We start from the raw sequence: 20,447 nt of genomic DNA, 5'->3' as shown, positions 1-20,447 counted from the left end.
GGCTCTCCTGCGATCATTGCTCAGAACGGGAGCAAGGAAATCTAAATCATGCGCGCGCCGATCAGGTACGTGACGTAGATGGTTGCTGCGAGGTCTTCTTCTGCTACAATTGCTTCTTTCCAGCTACAATTCATTTTAATAATACTATATGCTTGATCTACACCAAACAGTAAACTACGCACATCATCTCTGATCTCGAGAGCAGCGCAGAGCCGAGTAAGGCGAATAAAGAGCAAGGCGAGCAGGCCGGCAACCCCGCAGGTGCGGCTCAACCCCGCTTCGATTTAATTAATTTTCGTCCCAAACCTGTGCTCTTCCTTCCTTCTTCTCTTGTTGCTCTACATATAATATGATCTGGCAGCCTTTGCATTTTGCATTCTGCTCCAGATGACGCATTGTAACTACAAAACGAGATGGGAATCAAGAGGTGGATCGACTGTTTAGGAAGCAGTAGGTACCCCGCTGCTCGCTAACTCTGCATCGCACTTAACCTCATCCAAACGATGGCCACCGCCTGTACGTAGCCTCCGTGATGGACTCCCGTCTGCCACGCGATGCACAGCGGTGACATCAATCCCGCATAGCTTTATAAAACCTCCTCTCTCTACCGCCGTATATCCCTCATCCTCCTCAACCCCTCCTCATTGTTCTCTCTCTCTCTCTCTCGACTTATCTGCCATGACGACCTACCAATCCACCACCCAGAACATACCCGCCGAGCAAGCCACCGCCGGGTACGACTACAACAACTACGACGTCGAAGCTGGCGGCAACACCGCTTCCGCGGCTGCCGGCGGTGGCCAGCAGCAGCAGACGACGGCGATGAAGGACGACTTTGATCCCCAGGCGCTCTCGCGCTTCCGCTCGGCGTCGTCGATCACCATGACGCCCGAGCTGTTTGAGAAGCTCTATTTGAACCCCAAGACTTCTGTCAAGGGTAATCTCCGCCAGACGTTTGCCAATCCTACGCCTCTGTAAGTCAACACCTGTTCTACTCTCCTATAATCTGTACTAATACTCTCCAGCGCAATCGGCGGCTTCGTCCTCTGTCTCTGCCCTCTTGGCTGCGACCTGCTCGGCTGGAAAGGCGCAGGCCAATACGGCGCGGCCTCGACCGGCGCCTACGTCTTTGTCGGCGGCCTGCTGATGGTCCTGGCTGGCCTTCTCGAGTTCTTCCTCGGCAACACCTTCTCCTTCGTCGTCTTCTGCTCCTTCGGCGGCTTCTGGTTCTCCTTCGGCGGCACGCTCATCCCGACGTTCAACTCCGTCGGCGCCTACTCCGCCACAGGCGACAACCAAGTCCTCGGTCTCGCAACAAAGGGCTTCCAAGCCTCATTCGGCTTCTACCTCCTCTTCTGGACCGTCTTCGTCGGCGTCCTCCTCCTCTGCTCGCTCCGCACAAACGTCGCCTTCGTCTTCCTCTTTGTCTGCCTCGAAATGACCTTCCTCTGCCTCACGGTAGGCTACTTCCTCATCTCCGAAGCCCGCTCGACTGCAGGCCAGCGCTTCGTCCGCGCGGGAGGCGGATTCGCGCTCGCGTGCGGATTGATCGGGTTCTACATCTTCCTCGTGCTCATGCTCGTCGCCGTCGATTTCCCGTTCTTGCTGCCGGTCGGGGATATCAGTCATCTGATGACTGGGTATCAGCAGAAACATGGGCCGATAAAGATGCACTAGATTTCTTTTTTTTAAAAAATCAGCTGATAACTTTTTCTGAAAATCAATACTCTGGTGCGTTGGTTTCGCGTGCTGTGTCTTTTTTGTGCTTTGTGTGCGCGTTTTTGTATATTCTCTTTTGTGATTACGGCTTCCAATGCAAGGACTACTTATAATATTAATATCCAAAAAATCTCAAATACCACCCCAAACCCCGTATTCAAGTCTCTGCGATACACAGAGTGTCTAAAATAAAAAACAGCATCTGGTGCAGCTACTGTGCTTCACCGCAGTCCAACAGAACAAAGCATGCGTATACCTCCCAACGGAAATAATGTTTCCACTTCTCTTCATTGCCTCCACTCTTGACATACTCCTGACTCTAGATATAAAGCTGCTGCACTGATGTATAGTCGAGATTATATATTATATTATATTATATTATATAGCGTAGAGTGTATAGTATGTAGGTAGATGTATAGTAAAAAGTATGTAAATGTATAAGCTCAAAACTCAATAAGCAGACCCAAACATGCAATTGCATCCGGAACATTTATAAAACAAAATAGCAACCAGGCCAACAAGCTGAACAGAACAAATCAAAACCAAACAAAAGAAAGCAAAACCACAAGAGACAGAAAAAGAATCACTGACGTATAAAACTAAAGAAGAGCGGCAGTAACTCCAAAAAGACTCTAAATCGATACTCAGACTCTAGATTACACTCAGATTCTAGATAACACTCAGATTCTAGATAACACTCAGACTCTAGATTATACTCCGACTCTAGATCAATACTCAATCGACGACATGAACGACGCCGCATACCCCGGCATCCTCAGCGCGGTCGCCTGCTCGGCCTCAAACTCGAGCGCAGACCGCTTGATCCGCCGCGCCTGCTTCTCGACATACCACACGAACCAGGCGCCGATCGCGGTCGAGACGATCACGAGGCCGATGTTGACCGGGCGCGGGTCGCGGTGCAGGACGTGGTGGGTGAGTGTGTCGAAGCCGGATTGGCCAAAGTTGAAGAGTCCCGAGACGGTCGAGATTAGGCCGTAGATCTGGCCGAAGGTGTCGAAGCCAAAGACCTTGGCGACGTAGTCGGAAACGGTGGTGTAGAAGAACGAGCGGTAGATGACAAAGATGCCGATGCCCGAGTACGCGGCCGTGTAGGACGCAAACAGACCGAGGATACCCATCGTCGTGCCCATGACGAGCAGGATCGCGATCGACGTCGCCATCGAGCGGTGGTCGAGGATGTATCCCGCGATAGGCACGGTGAGCACGCCGCCGACGGGCAGCGCGACGTCAAACACCTCCGTGATCCGGCGCGCGATCTCGGGCGACGAAAACAAAAAGTCGTACTGCGACCGGATCGTGGCGACAAAGTAGTTCAGACGGAGCATCTGGATCATCGTGAATAAACAGAGAAGAATAAACCACGGCGTCTTAATCTGCGCCAGCGCGCTGCGGCCGTGCAACGCGCCCCACACGCCCGAGATCTTGAGCTTCTGCATCTCCTCGCTGTCGTACTCGTACTGCCCAGGACTGATGTTGCGACGATCAGTCTTTGACAGCAGCGCCGCGCTCTCGTCCAGCAACCGCGAGTCCTCGCCGATCGGGTCCTCGCTCTCGGTCGCGCTGTTGCTGTCGCTGCTGAGATTTGTGTGGTTCGGCGACGAGTCGTTGTGAATGCGCTCGATCTGCTCGGCCGCGAGCTCGGCGGCCGTGCTGCTAACCAGCGCGGCCTTGTGGTCTGCGCGCGCGATGCCGCCGCTCGTGCGCGCGTCGATGGCGACGCCGTCGATGCTGCTGGCGTCGAGCTGGTACTCTGCTTCCTCTTCCTCTTCTTCCTCGAGGAACTTGCCGATGTCCGACATCGGCTTGTAGCTCTCTTCCGGCATGAGCATGCCGCTGGCGATGACGATGAAGATCGGGATGATGAGGTACATGAGGAAGAACGCCTTGGGGTGGAATTTACCCCCGGTCTCGTCGTAAATCAGCCGGTAGACGAGGTACACTGCGGTCGAGGAATCGAACGCGCCGGTGAGTAGCGCGAGCACGAGACCAGAGTACGCGGGGAAGGCGTTCGAGAGCTGGAAGGAGGAGATGAAGACAAAGGGACCGCCAAACGCGAGCGTGATGTATCCCCAGACGTACAGATCGAGCAAGGCGATTGTGTCTGCGAACGCGAGCATGAGCGCGCCGATGAAGATGAGCGAGCCGCCGGCGTAGCCGCAGACGCGGGGGCCGAAGCGGTCGAGGATGATGCCGACGACGACGCCGGCGATGTTTGTGACGACGGAGGCGCAGGTGAAGATGAAGTTGAGCTTGATCTCGCGCGTGGAGCAGATGAAGCCGGCGGCGTTCTGCTCGGGCGTGCATTGGTCTGCGTACACGCCTTCGTTCAGCCAGACGGTTTTGAGCGCGGCGAAGCCCTGGGAGGGTTAGTGGGTGAGGGGGAGGAGGAAAGTGGCAAGCGAGGAGGGTACGTACGAAGATGGGACCGGCGGCGAGGAGACACCAGATGAAAGCGCAGGCGACCTGCAGACCGCGCTTGGTGGCGGGGACCTCGTGGTAGCTGACCATTGTGAGGAGGAGAGGAGAGGGGAGGTAAGGAGGAGAGGAGTGAGAAGGAGAGAGGAGGGAGAGTAGAGAGAGGGAAGGGACTAGGAGAAGAGAAAGTGGGGAGGCAGTCGGGGGCGATAGGATATCTATTTAAGCAGCACTCAGGTCCGAACCAGGGTCTCGCACTCCCGCGTTATCTCAACAAGCACCAAGCAGCAAGCGAACGATAGAACAAAAGAAGCTCAGAAGAAGGCCGAGACTAAAGAAGAGAAAAAAAAGTCCAGCGGGAGGATGGTGATTGGGACGAGAGAGAGGCCCGGAGGAGAGCGACGCCGCGCGACCGGAAGTGAGGTGAGGTAAGAGATTATGTCATCTTCCGAGGTGCGCTGTGGCTCGTGGATGGGGAATAGCGCAGTCGACTGAAAAAATGAGATGTCTATATAGTATAAGAATGAAAATATCTTCTTTATTAGTATTCTATATAGAAAACAAGAGGGAAAGAGAGAGCCAGCGCAGCAGGAGGGAAGACGGTCGGTGGGCATCTCCGATAGAAGCAACTGTCGAAGGCAAAGATCTTCAACGCTGCCTTCGCTGCTGTGGCGGCGCTGCTCGGTTTGGACCGACAGCGTTCTTTGTTCTTAATCTAGTTAATCAGCTTGTGTAGTTGTGTGTAGTTGTATATAGCGTGGTTTCTTAAGTCTTGTCTACTCTTTCTACTCTTATCTTGTGAATACTCAATTGACCATTATACACTCTCACTCTCGTTCTCCTCCTCAACTCCACTCGTCCTCGTCCCCGCTCGGCTCCTGCCATACCCACTATTACTAATATTACCATTACCATTACCATTGCCATCTCCCCCATGGCCGTGTCCATGTGCACTTCCCTCCCCTGCACCGCCGTAGCCACGCATGTTGCGCATACTGCCCTGCGTACTATCCCTCCCATCCCCGCCCCGGCCGTTCATCAGGCTTCCCATCCGACTATTCACCCCACTCCCCGCCCCGCTGCTTCCCCCGCCAAACTCCTCGCGGTTCATCGGGTCCATGTACATCATAATCATCTCCTGCTCGCTGTGCTTCGCGTTCCGGTGCAACTGCTTATGCCGCAGCGACCCGGACGCAATGCTCTCGTCCCCGCCCGCGCCGATGCCAAACCTGCTCCGCATGCCTAGGTGCAGCACCTGCGGGAGTGGAATCGGCGAGTGCGTGCTCAGATGCACGCTGCTGCCCGCTCGCGAGCCTGTCCGCGACCCGTCCACGTTCGTCTGCGAGCCGCCGTAGACGCGCTGGCTCGATGCCGTCTCGGCAGTCGCGTCCGCGTTGTCTTGGACTCGTCTCTTGCCCTTTTCTTCTGTAATCTCTTCGTCTCCGTGCTCATCTTGCACGTGCTCGTCCTCTTCGCCGTCGTGATGATATTCTCCATCAAACGGCGGCTCATCGTGCCCGCCTGGATACGCCTCCTTATCGAGCACGACACCATTCATATCCACATCGTGCACGCCGCCGCTGCCGGCCTCGTCCGCCATCGGTCGGTTGTCCGGGTCGGGCTTGTACGTGTCCATCGACCGCGACCGGTAGTATTTGATCGGGTTCACTGTGAATTCTTTTTCGGGAATCTGGTCGAGCAGCCGTCGACGGAGGTCGCGCGAGATGAGCGAGCGCGGGTGTCGGAGGAAGAGAAGCCAGCCTTGCAGCAACAGTGCTAGATACTCTGTTAGCACAGTAAATAAAATTCAAGATAGAGGCTTGACTTACGTCTGAATTCTGTGGCAAACAATACAAACGTACTGGCCATCAACACATTTGCCCAAATCAGCACCGTGCGATCTAACTCATGTCAGCATTGTTCGAGACATCTCAGAAGAAAATAACTTATGCATACCTCCCAACGGGCTTCTGTAAAGCTCTCCGCACTGCCTAGGCGAGTAATCGCCGCTAGTCATGCAGAGCAAATAATCTGTAAACGCAGTGACGTACTGCGCCGTTGTGTCTGCGCCGTAACCCTTAAAGTACGTGATTGAGAAACTGACGGCGATGCAGGTGACAAACTCGGTAAACACGATCGTGCGCCAGCCCAGCTGCAGATACTTTAGCGTGCAGCGGTAGTAGATTTCAAACTTGTTGCGCCAGGGCGGCGCGCGGGAGGGGTCGTTTTGCGTGCGCGCGTAGTGGATCGAGAGTTCGATGCGGTAGAGCGTGCGCACGATGTGGCACGCGGTGAAGAACTGTAGGATGGACGCGATGCCGGTGTAGACAATGATCGGGATGTAGACGACGTACTGGACCTGCGGGTAGGTCGGGCTGCACATGAGGCCGCCGGAGAACTCGACGTAGTTTGCGCCGGCGGCGGTGAAGACGACCGAGATGAAGATTACGATAAACGCCATGCGCTTGCGCGAGGACGGCCGCGCCCAGACGATTGTCATGTGCAGGGCGATGATGCGGATGAGGATCGCGAGGGTCGAGAGCTGGAAGCCAAAGACAAAGAAGAGGCCTTGCAGCATGCAGCGCGGGTTGTTTTTGCCCAGGTCGGGAGTGACCGCGTCGCGGCAGACGACTTTGTGGCGCTGGACGTCGAACCAGGAGATTGAGGCCACGCAGATAGCTAGTCCAACGGCCTGTATCAGGTTGAACTCGGACATGACCATCCGCCGGCTCATGATCTGGGAGAGGCCGAGGAAGAGAGCGCAGGAGAAGGAGATGATGCCGAGGATCATGAGCGAGAGGATGAGTCGGTGCACGCCCACGTAGATGTCTTTGCGGTAGTCGCAGGGCACGCAGCAGCCCTGGTAGCAGGCGCGGTTGTTCGAGTAGAAGTCCACATAGCGGTCGGAGGTGATTGGCTCCCAGTCGAGCAGAGGCGACGGGCAGCCAAAGGTCTCGTTGATGAGGAAGGGCGGCGTCGACATGGGCGAATGCGCTTACAGCGAGGGCATTGTAGAGCCAGAGAGCAGCAGAAGCAAAGCCGAGAACCAAAAAAGGCGAGTAGCAGGTATATCAGGCAGCCAGGTACAAAATAAACGCACGATAAACAGCAGGACGGCAGACAAACAGAAGGCGGCCAAGAGAGGAAGCAAAAGCTCGACGTTTTCCAGGCTGCCGGACACAGCAATCCAGATCTTGCCCTTTGGAGCCTGTGCTGGGTGGGATCGTACGTCTTTCTATTATAGTGAGTAGTAGTCTGATTGCACCCATAATAACATAAGCATATAATAAACTTTCATTTACCAAACTCTCTAAATACTAAGTACGCGCACAAATAATTTAAATACAAAAAAAACATCGAACCCCATCGCTGCCTCCTCGTCATCCTCCTCCTCCATCCAGCCATGAACCTCGTCCGCGACATCGTCGAGCGCCCGTCCGGGGCTCCGGATCAGAGTCTGCAGAATATAATACCGCCCCGAACCGCTCCCGCCCCAAAGAAATCTCTCTGGCGCACGCGGCAGCAGAAATCCTCTTCCTCATCCTCATCCTCATCATCATCAGCAACTCCATCAGCAAACCCAGATCTATCAACTTCATCTACACCATACTCCCTCGCCCCCCGTTCCGGCGTGCACACCCCCCGCAGCAATGTTCATCTCGACCCGAACTCCGAGGCCGCGCGCATCAGCGCCGAGAACGACGCGCGCATCGCGTCGATGAGCGCAGCTGAGATCGAGCAGGAGAAAGCAGAGCTCGAGGCTTTGCTCCCGCCTGGGTTGCTGCAGCGCATTCTCACGCGCGATCCGACTGCTGCGGACGCGATTTTGGGCGCGAGCAGTTTTGACGAGAAGAGCGGGAGTGGTAAAGATGAGGAAGGGGGTCTGGAGGTGGTCGAGAATATTCCTTCTGCTTCACAGCAGCAGGAGCCTTCCTCACAGCAGCAGGAGCAGCACAAATCGCGGCAACCGACACTAGAAGACGCCGACGACGAAGACAATCAAGAACCACAACAGACCCAACCACCCACCCACACCAAACAGAAAAAAGTGACCTTCGACGACTCCGTCACAGTCTCTGCCCCCGCAGACATCTCCCCCTCGCCATGCACCCACTTCCCCACGCCACCCTCCACAGAACTCGACCCGACCGACCCCGACTTTCTCCAAAAGCTGCACGACAAATACTTCCCCGACCTCCCGCAGGACCCGAACTCGCTCGCGTGGATGCAGCCCGTGACCGAGGACGAAGACGAGTCATCGCCGTACTTCCCCTCCCAGGAGTCCGTCTCGCCCGCCGACATCCGCTTCGACTTCCGCGGCGACATCATCCCGCCGTCGCGCGCGCTCGCGCTGCCGACAACGCTGGGCCTGCACCACCACTCTGACTCGCCCGGATACGCGGGCTACACGATTCCCGAGCTCGCGCATCTGTGCCGGAGCAGCGTGCCTGCGCAACGGGCGATCGCCGTGCAGGTCGTCGGCCGGATTCTCTACAAGCTAGGCGTGAACAACTACGGCGAGTACGTCGGCGACGCGCTCTGGGATATCGTGCAGCACACAAAAGTGATTGAGTCGATCGTCGAGGCCGCGGACGAGAAGAAGACGCGGCATCTTGGATTGCGGACGGTTGCTGTTGAGGCGCTGTGGCTTTGGAAGAAGGGCGGCGGACGGATGCGCAAGACAGATTAACGAATAGTTTAATTATACTACATATGTACATGAACCACAATAGAAAACATCCTAGATTCCGTTTGCCAAAAACACCTTGAACTTCTGCCACCTCGAAGGCTCCTGCACGCCGTGCTCAAACTCATGTCGCAGTTGATCGTAATACATCGGCTTGCCCGCCGGCCTCAGCAGTTTGTCAGACACCGGATACTACAACAACCGCACGAGTTAGCATCCACGCACACCATATCAACGATCAAAGAGAAGACTCACCATCTTCTTGTACTTGTCATCCAGCAAGTCCTGTATCCCGCTGACCTGATTCCCAAGACCAGGCAGCCCCGCGCGCTCGCCAGACTGGTACAGCCCGAGCTGCTCCTCCAAGTTCGTCTTCAGGCAAATCGGCCGCTTCAGCGCGTCAACCGGCCACGCCTTCACCAGCGCTGCGAATCTCGAGATACTCATCTGTGTCTGTACAGTGACTCTGCTCTGCTTGCTTAGCAGTGAAATAATAATCTTCTTCTTCGCGCTGCGGCAATTTACCTCCGCCGGGTAATCCACGTGACTCTCTACTCACGTGACTCTTCTCCCCTCGCGGTCGCTCGCCTCACGCACGCTCGGTCAGATCAAGATCTGGTCCCTGCCCGCACCCCGCCGCCAGCTCCCCCTCCGCCACCCGCCGCCCGAGAGCATGTTCACGCAAGCATGAGCAACACCCTTCTCTCGCTGCTCAACCCCGACGACAGCGGGCCGCCCGCCAGGTCGCCTTCCGGCCGCGGCTCGCCCACAATCGCCTCGCTCCTCTCGCCCTCCGACGACGCTGCTGGTGCTGCTGCTACGCCCGCGACGCCGCCCGCGTCGGCTGCTGAGTCTGCGAGACCGAACAATCTGTCGGTGTCGAGCCTGCTGTCGCCTGAAAAACCTGCGCCGACGTCGTCGGCCTCGACAGATACCGAATCTACGCCTGCTCCCCCCGCAACCGCACCCACAGAACAACCCACGCGAGGAGAGCCGCAAGAGTCATCGACCGCCTCCCGTACTGCGTCTCAGCAGAATTCCGCACCGAAGCGCGCGCGCGTCGAGTCAGGCCCCGTCGCATCCTCACTACAGCTACAAGCCTCCTCCGCCTCCGCGTCGTCGATACCGAGCGAAGCCCCCTCGGTGTGCCTGCACATCCCGCTCGGGGGCAAGACGAACGTGGTGCTGAATATTTCGAAGCTGGCGGAGGACAAGTACGGCTGGGCGACGCTGCACCCGCAGATCGCGTCGAACGTCGCGGAGATCTTTGATGACGATGGCGCGGGCGGCGACGCAGGCGACGAAAGCGACGAGTCAGGAGACGACGACACAGGGAATAACAGCAGCACCGCCGCGGCTCCCTCGTCCTCCTCCGCGCTCACCACCGCAGGCGGCAGCGCGAGCTCAGGCACCGCCGCCGCGGCACCTAAAACGAAAGCCAAGCGCAAGACAGACGGCAAATACGGCCGGTACGACATCACAGACCCGTTCATCGACGACTCGGAGCTGCTGCTCGAGGAGCAGGCCGCGAGTACAAAAGACGGCTTCTTCGTCTTCTCCGGCCCGCTCATCTCGGACGCAGAGCAGGTCCGCATCGAACGCGCGGACGGGACTGTTAAACGCGGACGCGGACGCGGCGGACGGCCGGCGGGAAGCGGTAGAGGCGGTCGTCGGTCGGCTGCAGCTACTGCTGCCGCGGCCGCGGCCTCTTCTTCGTCGACCGCATCGTCTACTGCCGCGGCTGACCAGCGACCGCTTGTGCCGATCGCACCTGCGCCTTCTGGAGCGGCAGCGACGAGCTCAAAAGCAGCAGCGGCAGGAGGTTCAAACGGACGCGCGGCCGCTCCTGCAGCACCGAAACGACGACGGGTCGCAAAGGAAAAACCCGCTGCCGCTGCTGCTGCGTCTGATTCTACTACGTCTAAAGCTGCGTTTACTACAAATACCTCCACTCCTCCCACCACAGCCACTGCTGCTCCGTCGCCGTCATCCGCAGCAGCTACACCAGCGGCCACCACGTCCGAAGCCGAAAGCAAGCCTGCAGAGGCGGACGCTGCCGCGAGCAGTATCGCAGCAGCTAGTTAACAGCAGCAGCAGCAGCAAGAAAAGAAAAGAGATAAAAGGAACGGGTGCATCAAGCTTTTATATAATATCAGACCGGAGTCTTTCTTTTTATTATATATGTTTTTTTATTTGCTAGGTTATTGTTGTTTCATTATTTAATTGCGTATGTGCTGTAATGTCAGGAAGTTTGAATGTAGTCAAGGGCGCAGTCTCTCTTCTGCTGGGTTATCAAAATGCGGGATGTGTGAACGATCGAATGTCATTAGCAAGTATGGGACAAATCAAATACTCTAATAAACAAGTACTAAATAACAAGATAAGTAGAAGAAGAGGGAGAGGAGGAGGGAAAAAGGAAAAGAAAAGGGAAAAGAAGGGCAAAGGCACAAAACTCCACTCCATTTACGGAAATCGACATAGGAAAGAGGAAATAAAGAAGGCGGCGAAAGACGGGAGGAAGGTAAAGAAGACAAAGGTGAAGACAAAGGAGAATACAAGGAAAGAGAAACAGATGAAAAGATAGCGGGTACAGATAAAGATGGATTAAGTGAAACAAGTGGAAATCCCAAAGATCTTGATATAAGGTAGGCCAAAAGACAGACTAAAGATTAATAAACAAAGTATCCTTGCAATTTCTTTCATAACAAAAAAAAAACAACAACTAATCGTCGAAATCAAATCCTCTCGAGAGAGCTTTCCGCTTTATCCGCAGCGCGTCTGCCGAGAGCGCGGTTGTGGTTGTTGATCCTGCGGTGTTTGCAATCTCGACGATGGTCTTGAAATCCTTCTCGGTGAACTTTGTGGTCGAGTCGTCGTCGATCGTGTTCCAGTTCGGCGAGGCGGGCAATGCAGGGTGGTCAAAATCGTCGACCTTGCCGGTGTAAGGGGAGACGGCGGACATGAGCTTGTCGTCGGAGTCGGAGTCGAAGGTCGCCTGCGCGAAGATGAGCTCGTCTGATTTCTCGATGATGGCGGAGGTGATGCCGGAGCCGAGCAGGATGTCAGAGTCGGTGGAGTCGTGCATGCGGAACTGGAGCGCGTCGCGGACGACGAGCGAGCATGTGACGACGCGGGTGAGGTGGATCGGGCCGTCGATGACGCCGGCGAAGATGAGGACCGAGTTTGCGCAGTCCATGACCTGGACCGAGCTGACTTTTACAAACGGCGGGATGTAGACGACGCAGTCCTCGATGCCGCTGACGAGGAGACTGGTTGCGCTCGGCAGGGGCGCGGCGACGACGAACTTGGAGAGCTGGTTGCGGATCTGGTAGACCGAGGTCGAGACGGAGGGCGGCAGGCGCGAGTCCTTTACTGTGGTGGGGGTTGTTGATAACAGTGTGGTGTGTGTGGACTCGGACGAGGTCCAGGACGAGGACTCGGCCAGAGACGGCCGCGCCGAGGGGGTCTCGGACTGGGCCGAGTCTGAGCTGACGCTGCCGTTTTCGCCCGGTTTGCGGGACCGGCTCGAGAAGGAGAAGGAGGCGGTGGGCGCGAGTTTTGCGCGGAGGGCGTCGTAGTCTGCGGTGAGCTGGTCGAGTTGCTGATGTGAAGATTGTCAGTGTCAGAGCACAGAGAGCACAGAGAGGAAGGAGAGGAAGAAGAACAGCAGCAAGGCATACGGTAGAGTAGGTGCGCTGGTCGTAGGGAGCCAGGTAAGCTTTTGCGTTTGCGACATCGGAGCGCAGGGAGGCGAGCCGGGATTCGGCGGACTCGAGGAGGTCGGTGGGCGGATCCGGCACTGGATCGGTGGTGATGAGTGCCTCGATAGCTAGAAATGAGAGTCAGCGGAGCGCAATTGGGGTAGCATGGCAGGCATCGCATAGCTGGCGGTGAAGAGGAGGAGCAGCAGCAGGAGCTCCAAGAGAGAAGGAAGACGCACCAGCCCGCGCTGTCCGGAAGTGGACGTAGAAGTTCTGCTGCGTCTGATGCAGTTTCGACATTTTGAGAACAGAAATTGGGGATTCGAACGGTTCTTCTTCCGGGCCGACGTCTCTTTGTTTTCGCGATATCGGACTCTGATCCTCTGGCGCTGGTGCGGCAACGGTGGGCTTGGTGGCGGGTGCGCATCAGCACACGAGGCCCTTGTTTATGGTTAGGTGATGTGTTATGTAATCTTTGTATTATGTGAAGAAGACTATACGAAGCAGACCCAACCGGTGATAGAACATGAAAAGAGAAAGAAGAAAGAAGAAAGAAGAAAAATGGAATGGAATGATTTACAGCAGCTGTCTTCATATGCAGTCTACTCCCTCGACACGCCGGCCTTGGAGTACTCGATTCCCCGGCCCTCGCCCAGCTTGTCGATAGTCTCGGAGAGCGGCGCCCGGTAGCGGATCGAGAAGAAGTCGCCCTTCTTCTGGTCGTATGGTGAGCCTTCGGGCGCAGGGCCATTCTCTAGAGGAGCGCTGAACAGACCGCCGGCCCAGCCCGCGAGACCGAGCGCGGATCCGAGGACGAGCGAGGTCCAGATTGTGCTCGTCATTGTGCCCTCTGAAGAGTTGTTAGTGAGTGGATATTCATATTGTGAGAATGAAGGTGAATAGGGGAATACGCACTCTTGAGACCGATGAGCGCACCACCGGCCAAGCCGCCGTAGAATTTGTTCCATCCGTCCTCCGTTTCCCGCAGATTCGCCGACGCAATCTCGACAAACTGATACAAAGCCGCAACGGATGCTACAAACAGTAAGAAAGACATTAGCACAGACACACACAGCGAATCAAAGCACAAACAGATTCATACCGATATATCCGGTGTTTTTGGCGATACGAATGGCCGACTCGGTCATCTTTGCTTTCGGGGTCTGGATACGCTCGAGGGCGGCGGTCATGGCCAGACCGGCACCGAGACAGGGCACAGCAAGGGCCGCTGAGGTCGCGATCGCATCACGAGGCTCGTATGTCGGGTAGAGGTGGACCGGGTAGACGACTTTTGGGACGATAGACATTGCGATGTGAGGTGGATGATGGTGATGCAGGAGGCAGGAAGTGAGACGACTGGTGACGACTGATGACAGCTGATTTACTTCTCAAGCAAATGAATATAAAAACCGCTGCGCAGTTCGACGGTCTCTAATTGATCTTCAGCCGGTGCTCGTCGTCGACGCGGGGATGTTGTCGAGAAGCAGGAAGCCAGAAGGACGCTGAAAAGCAAAAAGCCAATCAGACGCGCCTGAATTCCCGGCCTCGAAATCAAATTCGGTGCCGAAGTGTTCTATGCGCTTATGCTGAGAAGTGGCGCAGTGCACAGCCGCCGTGGCTCAATTCACGTGATCCCCAACACGCTTCTTCGTCATCGCCAACACGCGTCTCGACTCGCTGCTGACTCCACCGCTCTTCCTCTGTCTCCCGGTGCCCGTCCGAAAAGCGCACTTTTGTCTTGATTTCCCGCTCTGCTCGCGCTCGGCCTCTTCATGTCTTTCTAGGCTGACTCTACCTACACACACCTTCACTACACTCTCCTCACCGCCCGCAATGCCTCCGCTGGGCGCCGGCAAGTCCGCGCCTCTGCTCATCCAGCAGCTGCAGTACTATCTCCCCACGTCCGGCTCGCTGACCCTGCCGACTCCACAATTCCCCGCCACCGACGCGGTAGCTGCTTCTTCATCCGCATCCGCCACCGCGCCCGTTGTTGTCTATCGATCGATCCACGAGCTGCACGACCACGCGCCGCAGGACAAGGCCGTCGAGGTCGCCTTCTCGGCCCACGTCCACAGGTTCATATCCGACGTCGTCAAGACTTCGTACGCGGCAGCGGTTAAGGCTCCCTCTGCTGATCCGACCCCAGAGACAACTTCTTCTTTGTCTGCTACTCCTGCTGTCGATCAACCCATCTCAGGCGACCAGCTGGCCGCTCCATCTGAACCATCGCATCAACCCGAACCTCCAGCAGAGTCAGAACTGCCGACCCTCCGACTGGTCTGCTCGATCTGCCGCTACCACTTCACAATCACCCTAGATCCCCTCCACCATCACCACCACGCATCTGCATCCACCACCGCATCTTCATCTTCACCCGCAGACTGCGGCACCGCCCCCGAAAAGCTACATCACTTCATACCCGTCTCGCATCAAAACCTGACGCGTCCGTTTGATCCCGACCTCGACGACGACGACGAGCCGAATGCGAGCGATGATCCGACCAGCACTGCTGCGCAGCGTGAGATCACAGAGTCGGAGGAGTTTAAACTCTCGTGCTATATTTGCTCGACTGTCGTCTCTGTCGTCGTGCGTCGGCCGCATATCTCGAGACGGATCGCGGATACGTTCACGGCTGACAGTATCAAATCTCGCATCGAAACCTTTGATGCCGCTCGTCGCGCAAGAATCTCTCCTCAGCAGGATCAGGTAGCAGCAGATGAACAGCAGCCGCAGGAGCTTCCCCCCATCTCCATCCCGACACCCAACAGCGCGTACAACACATTCTATAAAATCCTAGGCGACCCGCTCACCACACCCTCCGGCAAGGCGCCGCATAGCATCCGTATCGACAATCAGACTCTCAACACAAAACTGCATCCCGAGATCATCCGTCGATTCGGGTTTATCAAAAACGAAGAGTCGGGGCTGTGGCAGCCGCCGTTGGTTAACGAAAATACCCGGGTCTCGAAGCAATTGAAACGGCTCTTGCAAGAGGCAAGAATGGAGATTGCGATCATTGTCAGAGCACTTTGTATGTTTCCAGGTCTTTATGATGAAGAAGGAGTAGTACTGACGCTGCACAGCAAACGATACCGAGAATCCATACAACATCTCAACCGACCTTGAACTTCCTGCCTTGAGATCATTTTTGAGATGCAGCAGTTACCCAAAATACGCTCGGACGGTTGCATACGTCGAACCAACAAGTCCAGTGTCTCTGTATGTCTCAACTTATTATCTAATCCTCAGACAAAAGATCTCTAACATCCTCAAGACGATTCGCGAGTCTAGGCGCGACACCCGACTTTAGCGACTCGCTACTTCTACAAACCTTTGACCGGCAAAACGATTGCGATCCGCTAAACTCTGCATACTATCTAGAATGTCTGCAACAGCTCTCGACCACGCGGGCCTCGGAAGAGCTCCAGATCCGCGTGGTCGAGCTACAATCTCTGGGCGCGCTAACTCGGGGTGACGTTCGTGACGCGTACCGCGATCTCGGGATCGATGATCCAGAGGCGTTCAACGACGATTCTCTAATTCTAGGGATCTTCAAGGCGCGACTACAGGACGCGCCTTCGACCGGCACGAAGCTAAAGGCCGCGCTGCAGATTGTCGCCAACCACCGCAACAGCGAACTCCTACGCGCATATCTCCAAGCCGAGAGCATGGACGAGGCACAGAGCTACAAAGTCCTCGCGGTCGAAAAGGAGACGGACGATGAGCTGATCATTTCGTCGTACGAGGTCAATCTTCGTGAGGTGCCGGAGAAACGCGACGTGCTCAACAGCGCGCTACTGGTACTGGCCAAGAAGCGACAAAGTCCAAAGCTGCTGTCGTTTGCGGAGCTGAATAATCTGACGGGACCGGTGCCGGATGTGGAGGCTGCGTTTGCGGTGCTGGGGGTGCAGAGCGCGATGGAGGATAGTCATCTGTTGACTGTGTTTGACATTCGGGTGTCTGATAACCCGGATGAGATACTGACGATGAGAAATGCGATGCGAGCGATTATGATTGCCAGGAAGAGTGAGATTCTCCGGACGTTTCTCGAGTCTGGGACAATTGACTGTAAGACTACCTATTTTTATTTTAGAGAGGGACTATGACTAATGAAAGTAGTGAATGCTGCGTCGGTAGGATCGGAAACCGAGCCGGTTGGACTTCGCAACATTGGCAACACATGCTACCTCAACTCGCTTCTGCAGTTCTACTTCACAATCAAACCCCTTCGCGAGCTGCTGATCAACAACACAGACGACAGCAACACAAACTCGACCGCCGCACTCGAGCAAGATATGGAGAGCGCGCTTGCGCGGGGCGAGAAACGCATCGGCGGACGGATCGTGACTGAGTGGGAGATCCGGCGCGCGCTCGACTTTGTGCGTGAGCTGGGGGGTCTTTTTGAGTCGATGATTTGCTCGTCTGAGGGCGCGGTTGCGCCGAATCAGGAGCTGGCGTACTTGGCGCTTGTGAGCTCGATTGAGGCATGGGAGGATTGGCAGAAGATCCAGCAGCAGCAGCAGGTGGTGAAGGCAGATCAGGTTATGACGGACGCGGAAGAGGAAGGGGTGGTGCAAGGTCCTGCTACTGCGGAGGAATCTGAAAGTGCAGAGACTGAGATTGCGTCGTTGAAGGAGGACGTTAAGGAGGATGTTGTGATGGAGGACAAGGAGAACTTGTCGCCTATCGGCAAGACCGAGGAGGTGGTAAAGATTAGCCAGCTGAGTCCGGAACGACAGGTGCTGGGTGTGCTGCCTGATGGAGTTACGAATTCTACTGGGAACAGTACTGCCAGTATTGTGATTGAGGATGACGCTGTGGAGGCTACTAAAGAGACCGAGGAAAGCAAGGAAATAGAAGAGAGCAAAGAGATAGCAGAGCCGCCACCTCTTCCCAAACGCACGTCGACGACGACGACGATTCCACCGTCGGTTCCTCCTCGGAATGACTCGAATATGATGTTTGGCAGCCAGCAAGACGTGACGGAGTGCATCGACAACGTTTTATTCCAGATCGAGGCCGCGCTGAAGCCCGAGCGGGTTGATAGCGACGGCGAGCAGATCGATCTGGTCAAAGATTTGTTTTACGGCAAGACGCAGCAGACTCTTGAGGTTCGCGACGGAAGCAGCAGCAGCAGTGTGCGGACGAAAGAAGAGCGGTTTTCGCACTTGATTGTGGACGTCGCGGCGGGACCGCGGGATATCTACGAGGCGCTGGACGCGTGCTTTGATGTCGAGACGGTTGATCTGGACGGCAAGCCTGCGAGGCGGTACGTGACGGTGCTGGAGTTGCCGCCGATTCTGCAGATCCAGATCCAGAGAGTGCAGTATGACCGGGGATTAGGGCGGGTGTTTAAGAGCAATGCGCCGATTATCTTTGGCGAGACGGTGTACATGGACCGGTATATGGACGACGGGGAGGTGCAGAAGCGGCGGGAGCAGATGTGGGCGTGGAAGGAGCAGGTGGCGGAGTTGGAGAAGAAGCGCGCGAAGATGCAGGCTGTTCTTGATACGGTGAATCAGCTGAGTGGAGAGCAGACTTTGCGGGCGGCGCGGTCGTGGTTAAGGCGGGTGCAGGAGGCGACGGCGGGGTTGGAGGAGGTGATGGAGGAGGAGCAGCGACAGGAAGCGGACTTGCTTGGGGATGAAGATAAGGAGGAAAGTAAGAGCCGCGAGGAGGAAGTGCTGCTGGCGGAGGTTGTGGAGGAGCTCGAGGCGGAGATGGCAGAGGTCGCGAGCGCGGGGCCGCAGGTGGATGCGGAGATCGAGGCGCTGAACAAGAAGATTCAGGCGCAGTTCTCTGATCTGAAGCAGCTCGGGTATAGAGTGCACTCTGTGTTTATTCACCGGGGCCAGGCGACGTTCGGACACTACTGGATCTACATCTACGACTATGAGAACGGGGTGTTTAGGAAGTACAACGACGAGCATGTGACGGTAGTGAGCGCGGAGGAGGTGATGCCGTTTGCGGAGAGCGCGAGTGTGGGGAGCGGGGATTATGATGTGACTGCGGGGACGCCGTACTTTTTAGTGTTTGTGCGGGAGGACATGACGGAGCAGTTGGTGGAGGCGGTGAGAAGGCGGATTAGGGAGAGGGAGGAGGACCAGGACCTGATTGAGCTGTGAGGCCCCAAAGCAGCGAAAAGTAAACAGGAGTTTAATTGAACCCGAACCCTAATTTCAAGCGCAGAAAAAAGGTTTTTTGGTTTTGAGCGCAGCAGCTTTTGGAGTCTGCCGCACAACACCGCCTCTCGCTGCTGAGCATCACCACCGCCTGCTTCTTGTCGTCGACGTCCTCTGTTCTTGATTAACAACAGTAACCCCGGCTCTGGTCTCTGCGTCTTCTCCTTCCCAACCTCTCCTACACCCGATGTCCTCCGGCCTGCAGCGCCGCCGCGTCACCGCCGCCGCAGCAGCCTCTTCGTCCCCCTCGTCCGCGTCCGCAGCCGCCGCGGGCCAGACAAACGGGCCTAACTCGGACCCCGACGAGCCCTCATACCACTCAGAGACGTTTTCGTCCGAGAATGGCCACAAAATCGCCTTTGATCCGCGGGATTTGGAGGAGGGCGACGAGCGCGCGAAGCAGCCCCGTCTCACGCTCATGGAGGAGATCCTGCTCATGGGTTTGAAGGATAAGCAGGTATATATCTATTTTGTTTATGTTTTTGTGCTTGTTGAGTGGTTTCGTGATCAATTGTGTTGTTTGGATTTGTTTGATTGCGGTTGTGGATGTAAATTGTTGTCGTCGTCGTGGTTGCTGCTCCCGACGCTGCGTCCGAGCCTCGTGCGTACGTACGACGACGATATCGCATTCTCTCTTCTCCTCCACTCAATTGCCCCTCAACCACCACTAACTCCCACTCTCTCCCAGGGCTACCTCTCCTTCTGGAACGACAACATCTCCTACGCCCTCCGAGGCTGCATCGTTCTCGAACTCGCCTTCCGCGGCCGAATCAGCATGCAGCGTGACCCTTCCCGCAGACGTCTTCCCCTATGCGACCGCCCGATCGAAGTCATCGACGACCGCCTCACCGGCGAAGTTCTTCTCGACGAAGCCCTCAAGCTCATGAAGACTTCCGAAAAGATGTCGGTCGCGGCCTGGATCGACCTCATGTCGGGCGAGACCTGGAACCTGATGAAGATCGGCTACCAGCTCAAGCAGGTCCGCGAACGGCTCGCCAAGGGGCTCGTCGACAAGGGCATCCTGCGCACCGAAAAACGAAACTTCCTCCTCTTCGACATGGCCACCCACCCTGTCTCCGACACCGGCGCGAAGGACGAGATCCGCCGTCGCACAATCAACGTCCTCACCGCCCGAACCGTCGTCCTGCCCGCGACCGCGCTCGTGCCCGAAGAAGTGCCGTTCCGGTACCTGCGCGCGGTGACAATGGTCTGCGCGGCCTACGCGGCCAACGTGCTCGAGAACGCGCTGTCAAGTCTCGGCCACGACGCGCGCGACCGCGCGTTCGGCCGCGTCGACGAGTTGCTGGGCGATTACTCACAGTGGCCGTTTGCGGCCAAACCGGGCGCGCCTACCGGTGGAGTCGGCGTCAATCTTGCGCAGGAGATCTCGGACGAGCTCAATGCAAACAAAGACAAGGAGCTGCAAGTCGAGGTCGTTGCTGCTGCGTATGTCACTATCTCCTTTTGATTTGAGTAGAAGCAGGTACTAACATCACTTTTATAGACTCAACGTATTCACGAGATTAGATTCGATCTTATAGAGGCAACAACAACAACAGCAACAACAACACCAAACAACAAAGACCCACGGCCTTGACGACAATAAGCAGCATCAACGCTTATTGCTATCTATCTTTGTGAATGAACCCGTTGTCGTACGATATATATGTACTCCTAATAATATTCCACCTTTTTCGTTAGTTCTTTTTTTATTCCTTTATT

The 20,447-nt window shown here is 56.1% G+C and overlaps 10 protein-coding genes across 10 annotated transcripts; 5 read left to right on the top strand and 5 right to left on the bottom strand.

The window, feature by feature from the left end:
- The first annotated feature begins 196 nt into the window (after window positions 1–196).
- Window positions 197–1,838, top strand: BZA70DRAFT_280495 (uncharacterized protein). Its single transcript, XM_064912968.1, has 2 exons — window positions 197–974; window positions 1,026–1,838. Exons 1-2 carry the CDS (start codon window positions 679–681, stop codon window positions 1,675–1,677), a joined length of 948 nt encoding a protein of 315 aa, XP_064767358.1. The 5' UTR covers window positions 197–678; the 3' UTR covers window positions 1,678–1,838.
- A 263-nt stretch (window positions 1,839–2,101) lies between these two features.
- On the bottom strand, window positions 2,102–4,565 carry BZA70DRAFT_311454 (major facilitator superfamily domain-containing protein). Its single transcript, XM_064914956.1, has 2 exons — window positions 4,156–4,565; window positions 2,102–4,097 (listed from the first exon to the last, which is right to left on the bottom strand). The coding sequence occupies exons 1-2, from the start codon at window positions 4,246–4,248 to the stop codon at window positions 2,448–2,450; spliced, it is 1,743 nt and encodes a 580-aa protein (XP_064767357.1). The 5' UTR covers window positions 4,249–4,565; the 3' UTR covers window positions 2,102–2,447.
- Window positions 4,566–4,727: 162 nt separating this feature from the next.
- BZA70DRAFT_311453 (uncharacterized protein) lies at window positions 4,728–7,324 on the bottom strand. The gene is made up of 3 exons (XM_064914955.1): window positions 6,112–7,324; window positions 5,985–6,056; window positions 4,728–5,931 (listed from the first exon to the last, which is right to left on the bottom strand). Exons 1-3 carry the CDS (start codon window positions 7,136–7,138, stop codon window positions 4,973–4,975), a joined length of 2,058 nt encoding a protein of 685 aa, XP_064767356.1. The 5' UTR covers window positions 7,139–7,324; the 3' UTR covers window positions 4,728–4,972.
- A 139-nt stretch (window positions 7,325–7,463) lies between these two features.
- On the top strand, window positions 7,464–8,871 carry BZA70DRAFT_280491 (RPAP1-like protein). The gene has a single exon (XM_064912967.1). The coding sequence runs from the start codon at window positions 7,559–7,561 to the stop codon at window positions 8,843–8,845; it is 1,287 nt and encodes a 428-aa protein (XP_064767355.1). The 5' UTR covers window positions 7,464–7,558; the 3' UTR covers window positions 8,846–8,871.
- BZA70DRAFT_280489 (uncharacterized protein) lies at window positions 8,872–9,467 on the bottom strand. Its single transcript, XM_064912966.1, has 2 exons — window positions 9,098–9,467; window positions 8,872–9,034 (listed from the first exon to the last, which is right to left on the bottom strand). Exons 1-2 carry the CDS (start codon window positions 9,287–9,289, stop codon window positions 8,897–8,899), a joined length of 330 nt encoding a protein of 109 aa, XP_064767354.1. The 5' UTR covers window positions 9,290–9,467; the 3' UTR covers window positions 8,872–8,896.
- BZA70DRAFT_189381 (uncharacterized protein) lies at window positions 9,453–11,246 on the top strand. Its single transcript, XM_064910021.1, has one exon. The coding sequence runs from the start codon at window positions 9,530–9,532 to the stop codon at window positions 10,925–10,927; it is 1,398 nt and encodes a 465-aa protein (XP_064767353.1). The 5' UTR covers window positions 9,453–9,529; the 3' UTR covers window positions 10,928–11,246.
- Window positions 11,147–12,939, bottom strand: BZA70DRAFT_280486 (uncharacterized protein). The gene is made up of 3 exons (XM_064912965.1): window positions 12,783–12,939; window positions 12,523–12,671; window positions 11,147–12,443 (listed from the first exon to the last, which is right to left on the bottom strand). Exons 1-3 carry the CDS (start codon window positions 12,841–12,843, stop codon window positions 11,565–11,567), a joined length of 1,089 nt encoding a protein of 362 aa, XP_064767352.1. The 5' UTR covers window positions 12,844–12,939; the 3' UTR covers window positions 11,147–11,564.
- A 64-nt stretch (window positions 12,940–13,003) lies between these two features.
- Window positions 13,004–14,043, bottom strand: BZA70DRAFT_280483 (uncharacterized protein). Its single transcript, XM_064912964.1, has 3 exons — window positions 13,646–14,043; window positions 13,459–13,578; window positions 13,004–13,393 (listed from the first exon to the last, which is right to left on the bottom strand). The coding sequence occupies exons 1-3, from the start codon at window positions 13,848–13,850 to the stop codon at window positions 13,146–13,148; spliced, it is 573 nt and encodes a 190-aa protein (XP_064767351.1). The 5' UTR covers window positions 13,851–14,043; the 3' UTR covers window positions 13,004–13,145.
- Window positions 14,044–14,116: 73 nt separating this feature from the next.
- BZA70DRAFT_189005 (uncharacterized protein) lies at window positions 14,117–18,790 on the top strand. The gene is made up of 4 exons (XM_064910019.1): window positions 14,117–15,574; window positions 15,627–15,762; window positions 15,818–16,611; window positions 16,663–18,790. Exons 1-4 carry the CDS (start codon window positions 14,377–14,379, stop codon window positions 18,666–18,668), a joined length of 4,134 nt encoding a protein of 1,377 aa, XP_064767350.1. The 5' UTR covers window positions 14,117–14,376; the 3' UTR covers window positions 18,669–18,790.
- A 122-nt stretch (window positions 18,791–18,912) lies between these two features.
- BZA70DRAFT_290292 (Golgi phosphoprotein 3-domain-containing protein) lies at window positions 18,913–20,266 on the top strand (the record flags this gene model as incomplete). The annotated part of the gene is made up of 3 exons (XM_064914200.1): window positions 18,913–19,182; window positions 19,414–20,171; window positions 20,230–20,266. The coding sequence occupies 3 exons, from the start codon at window positions 18,913–18,915 to the stop codon at window positions 20,264–20,266; spliced, it is 1,065 nt and encodes a 354-aa protein (XP_064767349.1).
- Between the last annotated feature and the right edge of the window lie 181 nt (window positions 20,267–20,447).

The sequence above is a fragment of the Myxozyma melibiosi genome, assembly GCF_037950935.1.
Source record: "Myxozyma melibiosi strain Phaff 52-87 chromosome Unknown BZA70scaffold_8, whole genome shotgun sequence".
Taxonomy (NCBI): Eukaryota; Fungi; Ascomycota; class Lipomycetes; order Lipomycetales; family Lipomycetaceae; genus Myxozyma; species Myxozyma melibiosi.
The sequence above is the reverse complement of the archived record's forward strand: the minus strand, read 5'-3'. Positions and strand labels throughout refer to the sequence as shown.